This window comes from Miscanthus floridulus, chromosome 8 (genome assembly GCF_019320115.1).
Source record: "Miscanthus floridulus cultivar M001 chromosome 8, ASM1932011v1, whole genome shotgun sequence".
In the NCBI taxonomy this organism is placed as follows: domain Eukaryota; kingdom Viridiplantae; phylum Streptophyta; class Magnoliopsida; order Poales; family Poaceae; genus Miscanthus; species Miscanthus floridulus.
The window spans coordinates 107420582-107429578 of NC_089587.1; the positions used below are offsets into that span (position 1 = coordinate 107420582).

An 8997-nucleotide genomic window follows, 5' to 3' on the forward strand; every position below is an offset into this window, starting at 1 on the left:
ACCAAATTGGCCGAAAGAACCGAAATTCATGAATTGTACTTCACTTACTAGTATTTTGTAAGACAATGTTTGATTTTTGTGTGATGTCTCATACTGAATTGCTAAGTATTTGTGTTACTATATTGCTATTGTTCCCTTATCAATTATTATTATCTAAATTAGAGGTGGTGTTGCCTAAATTTGCTTTAAAACCTTCATATTTTTTTGTTGTATTAACCTTTGCTAAAAAAATTTGGTTAGTTCGGTTACAACCGAAAGAGAACCAAAATAACCGAGAACCGAAATGCTCGGTTCCTAATTTTTTTTTGGAACCAGTCAGTTCCTATTTTCTAGGAACTGAATTTCATCAATAACCGAGGGAACCGAACGCCCACCCTGACATACGAGGGTACATCCATGTATCTTCAATATGCATTTAGAGGAAAACTTAGCTTCATTATAGTGGCTATTGTTGCATCCCATGTCTTATGGTATCATGAATCTGTATTTTGATTTTTCAAATTTTGACCGTATTACTATATATTTTTATCGTCATGTTATTATGTATTTTATTAACACCCACATTATATTTTTATCAAGAATAAGGATATTAGGTTGTAAACTACACTCTTATGCACTACGATGGCATAAACCGGCCATCATTTATCATAAACCTACACCATGTCGCTCAAGATCAGTGGTGAAGCTTAAAGTGAGATCTAGGATATGAAGTTGTTCTAACATCAAGAGGAGATAATATATTGAAGCATTATAATCACTATTACTCCAAACAAGGTCATGGGCACCTTTGGTATGCGCTAACCTCCCCCACATTTCAAGATGTCAAATTTTCTTATCAAATATTAATGTTATTGCTTATAAAAAAACAAAATGCTTACAATTATACTATCAATTGATGTTTCAAATGTTTCAATTGAAGTGTAAATTTATCTAAAATAATAATTTAAATAAATTATCTATGTTGTACATTAACATAATTTTAAGTAATTTGTTAGTATTATTCTATGAGTTGTTAAGAGGATATTTTTCATGATCACTTTATGTATGTTTCAAAATATTTTGGTAGGATATCATAGATCTACATGATGACACAACATGTATGTTTAGTTTAGTTTGTTTGTTATATACTAATATTAATAAAAAGGATATGTGTGTATATATGATTAAAATATGGTTATTTAAACATTTTTGTAATATCAGATGTTGATAGTTTAGATGAAGATTTGGAGGCAATATTTTAGTTTTTTAATAATGTCAGAAGTAGTCATTAAGGTATAAATTTACAGGGTTACTTAGATTATCTATCATAATGGTATGTGGATAATTAGATGCCAGTTTAGGGATTACTTTAGATTATGTTTTATAATGGGATAGTTGCATAATTTAGATACATATTGAAGTTACTTTATGTTGTTTTCATAATGGTCAATACGAGTAACTATTACAAAGTAGAAAAGATCTGGTGACTATTATATATTTTTGAACAGGGCATTGAACTCCTGCTATTCACTTATGAAGAATAGAATTGATCTACTTTGTAAGGAAAATTAGGCCCTAAAACCTCATGCCCAAACGGTTTATTGGAGGAAAACCGGCACAAGCCCAAAACACGGTAGCTCAGAAGACTAACCCTGAGCAAGTACCAAACACACAACAACAAATATGGATCTGGATTCCAATGGCTGTTATTATTGATGATAATTAAAGTTCACCATATTGATGGCTATATCTTTCTGATTTTGTGAGAATTTTAATATTATTTTTTGTAGTGTTTCTCGTGAGGATTTACATGGAGGCTCTAGTTAGTAATATTATGCTCGAATTTTCTGGACTAGGAATAATGAACTAGACTAGCATGCATGTCTGGTCAAATGTAGCTAGGGCCCCAGTACTCACTACTGGAAATCGGCAATTTGCCGAGTGCCTGCGGCACTCGGCAAAGCCCGAAATACACTCGGTAAAGGCTTTGCCGAGTGCCGCACTCGGCAAAGAGCAGTCGGCAAAGAACCCGTCGGCAAAGGTTTCTTTGCCGAGTGCCACATATCGGACACTCGGTAAAGCCTTTGCCGAGTGTCACGTCAGCACTCGGCAAAAAAACCCGACGTCAACTCTGACGGCCTCTTTGCCGAGTGCCACCTCAGCAGCACTCGACAAAGATTTTTTTCTTTTTTTTTTTGAAAATTCTTTGCCGAGTGTCATACTCTTGCACTCGGCAAAGAATTTTTTTCTTTTTAAAAAAAAAATCTTTGCCGAGTGCCATGGCTCTGGCACTCGGCAAAGCTGGGAAATTGGGTCTCTGCTTCCCAGCTTTGCCGAGTGCCATGGTCACGGCACTCGGCAAAGCCCTGTTTGCCGAGTGTGGCACTCGGCAAAGAGGGGAAAATGCTATTTTTTTGTTTTTTGCTTTCCATCAGCGTAAACAAAGAAATCACATATATATCAACACACAACACATGATATATCACATACACATCCATATTCCATCACATACACATCCATAACCCATCACATACACATCCACCATCCATAATACATCACATACAAATCCATTGTCCATAATCCATCATACATTCGCATCATCCATGACAATATCCATCACAATATATATATATATGTCTCTAGTAGTCGTCCAATATAAGGCTAAGTCTAACACAAGTCCATGCAACATGAAAATAAACAAATAAACGGTACCTACTGCCAGCCTCCCCACCCGGAGTGTGAACTGCCACCTTGAGGAGGGCCAGTCGTCCACCTAGCCTATGGAGAAGGGCCACCTTGAGGAGTTGGGTTCGAACCCGCCGACTGTTGCTGCACAAAGGAGAAGCGAATTCATGAGTATCTATAGGAGGGCCGCACAAGCTAAAGGAATAAACAACCATATATACTCACTGGAGTCCCTACAGGAGGAGGAGGAGCCACAACTAGAGCGAGCAGCGATTGGGGCACGACCACACCTGGCAAGGTCTGAAGGCTCGCCATGAAGCTGAACATGTCCTGCAGCCTCTGCGTCTCGGCCACCCTCTGGGCTTGTACAACCTCCATCTCCAGCCGATGGGCCTCCGCCTGGGCCGCCTGCTGGGCCTCCAACCTCTGCAAGTCGGCCTGCAACATTCCACCCACAATGTTTAAACAATGCAAAGGCAAGGTAGATGTGTAAAAGCAATGAACGACGAATAAAACAGTACTAACCTGGAGTTTCGCCATCTGCTGTTGTGAGCTCTGCTGCCGAGAGCGTATGGGGAGGGAGGAGCTCGTGCTCCTTGCTCGAATCTCAGCGAGGTTTTGAACAGAGGTGGAGTCGACTATGCTGTCCGCCATCCAGTACCGGCCGTGCTGCTTCCCTCCTCCCAGCCTCACCAGGAGGTCTGTGTCCAGGGGCTGGGTGGCCGGATCGAAGTCCTCCCCAAGGCGCTCGCAGGCCGCCGAGGTGTACTCGCTAAGCTTGCTATGGACGCTCGCGCTGGTGTACGCCTCGAGCCCATCGACCGGGTTGTAGGTGACTTCTAGGGCTATCGCCTTGCCCTTTTGTGCCAGGGCGTACGCCATGAACTCGTTGCATTCCTGGCCTTAGTGCGCCTAGGACTGCGAGGAAAGCACAAAGATGATTACAAGTAATGAGAATTGAGCGTTAGAATAAATAAATAAAGATGAAAACACAAAGAAGATTACCCATGTCTGGGCGTACGCGTAGAGGCTTCGGTTGCCTTGGTGGTGTGGCACCCCACCCATCTGCAGGCGGCAGTCCTGACAGATGTTGTGCTTCTCCGTCCACTCCTCCGAGAGCCACCTGTCCACAATGGCCTCCTAGCAGTGGCGGTGCCTGGCGCACCAATCAGGACATTGCTGCATGCCATCAAGTTATTGATATGTCAGAATATGAAATGAAGCCTACCTATTCTTCATGGAAGGAGTCAGTATTAATGTTTTGTACTTACCAAGAGGTACTGCTCCTTGGTGAGCGTCCTAGTCCTGGCATCGGCCTTCCTCACCACCTGACCAAGGATGTCGACGCTGTAGTTGATGATGCACTGGAGCCGCGTCTCGTGGTATAGGTCCGAGAGTCGGGACCTACAGACCTTGTCCTGCACTCGTGCCACCCGGTCCTCAAACCCTTCGTCGCACTTGAAGAAGTCATGCATACAGACATCATGTATCATTTCATTATTTCAAGAACGACCAATGAATGCGTAGTATTGACCAATTTAGTGCGATGAAAACTCACCCAGAACTCGGCCTTGATCCATGCCGCAACGGTGCCGAACTCGCTGTCCTCGGTGGCGTAGAAGTGATCCCACGTCTAGAGCAGCGAAGTCACCGAGGCGTAGGTGACCATGCCAAGGTAGTGCTGGCGAATCAGAAGGCCCAGGGTGCCATTGATGTGCCGGCCCGTTCCGGACACAACTTCCCAGTTGCTGCAAGAGTCATTAAGAAGAATTGTTAGTCTCCAGTTCGATTTTCAACATGTCATATGAAATAGTAGTGAAATAATACTTACTTGTCGCCGCTGGGTCGAATCACCGGGCGCCGATGAAGTGGGATCGGCCGCGCTGGGAGCTGCGAGGGCTCGCGCAAGTAGACTCCCGACGAGGTAGAGCCAGAGGCAGTGCTAGTGGAACCCCCTGGTGTCGCTATCGCCGCCTCCCCATGGTCCGACGAGTCAGAGGAAGTGCCACCCCCTCCTATGTGTAGGCCCACCGCCTGGTCGTCCTCGTCCACCGATGGGGTGGCAGCCGGCTACACCCTCGTCCTCGGACGGCCGTGGGGGCGGCTGCTCCTCGTCCTCCTCGTCGGCGGCTCCGGCAAGGGGTCCTCCTCAGCGTGGGGTGGTGAGCGCTCCCTCATGTAGAGGGAGTTGACCCCCGATGGGCCTGCCTTCCGCCCGGCATTTTGTCGAGTGCCTGCAATTTCAAAGAGTAAACCAATTAGCACAGTTAAATTACAAGTACTTATAAAGAGATGCAAAATGAACGAAACATAATTGCAATAATAATAATAATAATAATAATAATAATAAGAGTTAAATGCACCAGAGGTCCATTAACTTATGAGGAGGTTTTGGTTAGGTCCATCAACTTTCAAAGTGGCTTTTTCGGTCCATAAACTTTGTACGCCGTATCACTTAGGTCCATACCTCTCCACGTTGGCTTCTCGTGCTGATGTGGCATGATGACGTGGCCATGCGGGCGTGTAGTTGGCTTCCTCCGGCAGCAAGTTCTCCTGGACCTTCGGTGCCACCTACGAGGGTGACTTCACCCGGTTCCTGAGGGTCCTGCTGGACAGCGGGCAGCGTGCGGACGTGACGCTCGCCATGGAGAGGAGCTGCCCATTCGACGCACACCGGCTAGTGCTCGCCATGCGCTCGCCGGTGTTCAGGGCCAAGTTCTCCTGGGACAGCAGGGACAGAAGCCTCGAGTGGTTCAGGGTCCACGACGTGAGCGCCCCCCGTGTTCAGGGCCATGCTCCACTTCATCTACACGGACGAGCTGCCCCCGGCGGACGAAGAGGATGGCGGCGAGGAGGCGGCCGCCGCCTCCATGTCCATGGCACAGGACCTGCTAGTGGCTGCGGATCTCTACGGCCTGGACAGGCTACGGCTCATGTGCAAGAGGATGCTGTGGGAGCGCGTCCGCACTGACGGCGTAGGGAGCGCGATCTCGACGCTGTCGCTGGTGAACGGCCACGACAACTACCATGAGCTCCAGGACCTGTGCATCGGCTACGTCGCTGATGACTGGGAGGCCACGACGGCGATGGAGGAGTACCAGGAGCTCAAGACCAGCTACCTCGCTCTCCTCAGCGATGTCCTCGAGGACGTCATAACGAAGCAACTGCTGCATGTTCGGCGCCCACCGAGCCCATCATCAGGCATCGCCGCCACGAAGATGACGACACCGAAGCAGATGAGCGCGTCAGTGTACAGGTCATCGGAAGTGTGGAGAGGTAGGCCCCAGTTCACCGTCCTGGGCCACAACGCCGTGCGTAGGACCCACGACAACGGTGAGTTCATCCGTTCCGGCGCCTTCGAGGTGGGCGGCTACGAGTGGCGGATCCTGTGCTACCCGTCGGGATACGACGACGAACACGATGGGCATGAAACCATCTTGCTGCAGCTGCAGGTGGTGACGACTCCCATGGATCCCGATGTTGTCTTGGAGGCATCGGGGAGCATCGCCATCGGTGATGGCAGCAGCACTGTCTCCGAGTTCAAGAGCGAAAATGATTTCTGCTGCATTGCCGATTTTTGCCACAGGTACACCAATGATGAGCCAGCCGAAGGATGTAGAAACCTGACCATCTCATGTCTTGTGGGTCCCGACGACAGCCTCATGGTGGAGTGCAGCTTCGAGTTCCAGGTGGTGGCTAGCAAGACGACGACGACCGCCGCACGCGCACGCCTGCTGGCCCCGGAGCAGGACATAGTGGTGCCGCCGCCCAGCATCTCCTGGCACCTCGAGCGGCTGCTGGAGACCGACGTGGGGTCAGACATCACCTTCTCCATGGAGGACGGTGAGTTCCAGGCGCACACGCTGGTGGTCAACGAGCGGGCGTCGGCCCTCCTGTGGAAGACATGGGCGGAGGTGGTGAAGAGCAAGAAGGGCAAGAAGAAGAAGGACAGGAAGATGATGATATGGATCGAGGGCATCAAAGCCGTCGTCTTCAAGGCCCTGCTCCACTTCGTTTACATGGACGAGCTACCGCCGATGGACGACCTAGTGCGCGCCGCCGAAGCTAGGAAGCAGCCGTCGTCGAGTAGCTTGGCGCGGTTGGCTGGCGATCTGCTAGCAGCCGCGGAGCGGTACCAGCTGGTGGAGAGGATGTGGCCCCTGTGCGAGAACTTGCTATGCGAGCTGATCACGCTAGAGAACGCTGCGGCCACGCTGGAGCTAGAGGAGGGGACGAAGCGCTGCCGCGAGGCACTCCTTCCCTGCCGAGGCCAAGGCCGGGTGTCCAGCAGCCGCTAGGAACGAGAACGACGATGCGCACCGCCTCGCACGGCAGGGCCCACGTGTCCTCCCGGTTGGCCCGGGCGCTGCTGCCGGGCGACATCATCGGCGAGCGCACGAAGCAGCAGCCACAGCGGCAGCAGTAGTGCAGCAACGGCAACGGGAACAAGAACCCCAACATGTGGCGCGCGGACTCGACGTGCATCAGGTGGTTGGACACGTAGCGGGCCAGGTCGGTGGTGTATGTCTTGTTCAGCAGCTGGGTGGGGTCGATCGGCCCGGACAAGGCCCGCGAGCTAGCGCTAGGGCTTGAGGCCACGGGCCGCCCGTTCCTGTGGGCGCTCAAGCGCTGTTGGAACCGGTGGTGACCACTGAGTTCATGATCTTGGAGTTGGCTTACAGCCATCGTGTAGCGATGGTGGGGGAGCACAACATATAAGGCCAGAGAACCGTCACCTATCAGGCTTGTCTATTGGGTTGGAAAGGCCCAAAGGCCTTATATGTTGTAGCTCCGGTGGACCAAGGACATGTGGAAGCACAGGCTCGTGGTAACGAGCCGGGCCGGCTATAAGCTAGCTCCAAGATCGTGAACTCGGTGGTCACCACCGGTTCCAACAATTGGTATCGTGAGCCCATGGTAAAAAAAAAGCTAAACCCGATAAAAAATCTCGAGCATCACATATGGCGGGGGCACCCCGATGTGTGACTAAGGAGGAGATTGTTGGGGTTTAGTCCCACAGCGTGTAGCGATGGCGGGGAAGCACAACATATAAGGCGGAAGAAGCCCCCCCTATCAGGCTAGTCTTTTGGGTTAGGAAGGCCCAAGACCTTATATGTTGTAGCTCCGGTGGACCTGAGACCTGTGGGAGCGCAGGCTCGTGGTAACGAGCCAGGCCGGCTATAAGCCAGCTCTAAGATCAAGAACTCGGTGGTCACCACCGGTTCCAACAACTGGTATTAGAGACGTCCATGGTCAAAAAAGCTAAACCCAATAAAAAAATCTCGAGCGTCACATATGGCGGGGGCACCCCGATGTGTGACTAAGGGGGAGATTGTTGGGGTTTAGTCCCATATCGTGTAGCGATGGTGGGGGAGCACAACATATAAGGCAGGAGAACCCTCACCTATCAGGCTAGTCTTTTGGGTTGGGAAGGCCCAAATGACTTATATGTTGTAGCTCCGATGGACCTGGGACCCGTGGGAGCGCAGGCTCGTGGTAATGAACCAGGCCGGCTGTAAGCCAGCTCCAAGATCGTGAACTCGGTGGTCACCACCGATTCCAACAATTGGTATCAGAGACGTCCATGGTCAAAAAAGCTAAACCTAATAAAAAATCTCGAGCGTCACATATGACGGGGGCACCCCAATGTGTGACTAAGGGGGAGATTGTTGGGGTTTAGTCCCACATCGTGTAGCGATGGTGGGGGAGCACAACATATAAGGCATGAGAACCCTCACCTATCAGGCTAGTCTTTTAGGTCGGGAAGGCCCAAAGGCCTTATATGTTGTAGCTCCGGTGGACCTGGGACCTGTGGGAGCGTAGGCTCGTGGTAACGAGCCGGGCCGGCTATAAGCCAGCTCTAAGATCGTGAACTCGGTGGTCACCACCGGTTCCAACAAGCGTGACGCGTCCTGGCGCACGGGGATCCCCGACGGGTTCGCGGACCGCGTGGCGGGGCGGGGCAACTCGTGGACTGGGCGCCGCAGCAGGACGTGCTCTGCCACGCCACCGTGGGGTGCTACCTCACCCACTGCAGCTGGAACTCCACGCTGGAGGCCATCTAGCATGGGGTGCGCCTATACATCGACGTGCTCGTCTGTGTCGGCGTCGTCGTCTTCGTGGCGGCGATGCCTAATGATGGCCTCGGCGGGCGCCGAACATGCAGCAGCTACTTCGTTATGACGTCCTCGAGGACGTCGCTGAGGAGAGCGGGACAACTGGTCTTGAGCTCCCGGTACTCCTCCGTCGCCGTCACGGCCTCCCAGTCGTCGGTGACATAGCCGATGCACAGGTCCTGGAGCTCGCGGTAGTTGTCGCATCCGTTCACCAGCG

General features: G+C 51.0%; 1 protein-coding gene across 1 annotated transcript; it reads left to right on the plus strand.

The window, feature by feature from the left end:
- The first annotated feature begins 5456 nt into the window (after positions 1-5456).
- Positions 5457-6962, plus strand: LOC136469702 (BTB/POZ and MATH domain-containing protein 3-like). Its single transcript, XM_066467792.1, has one exon. It carries the CDS (start codon positions 5457-5459, stop codon positions 6960-6962), a length of 1506 nt encoding a protein of 501 aa, XP_066323889.1.
- Positions 6963-8997: the final 2035 nt, after the last annotated feature.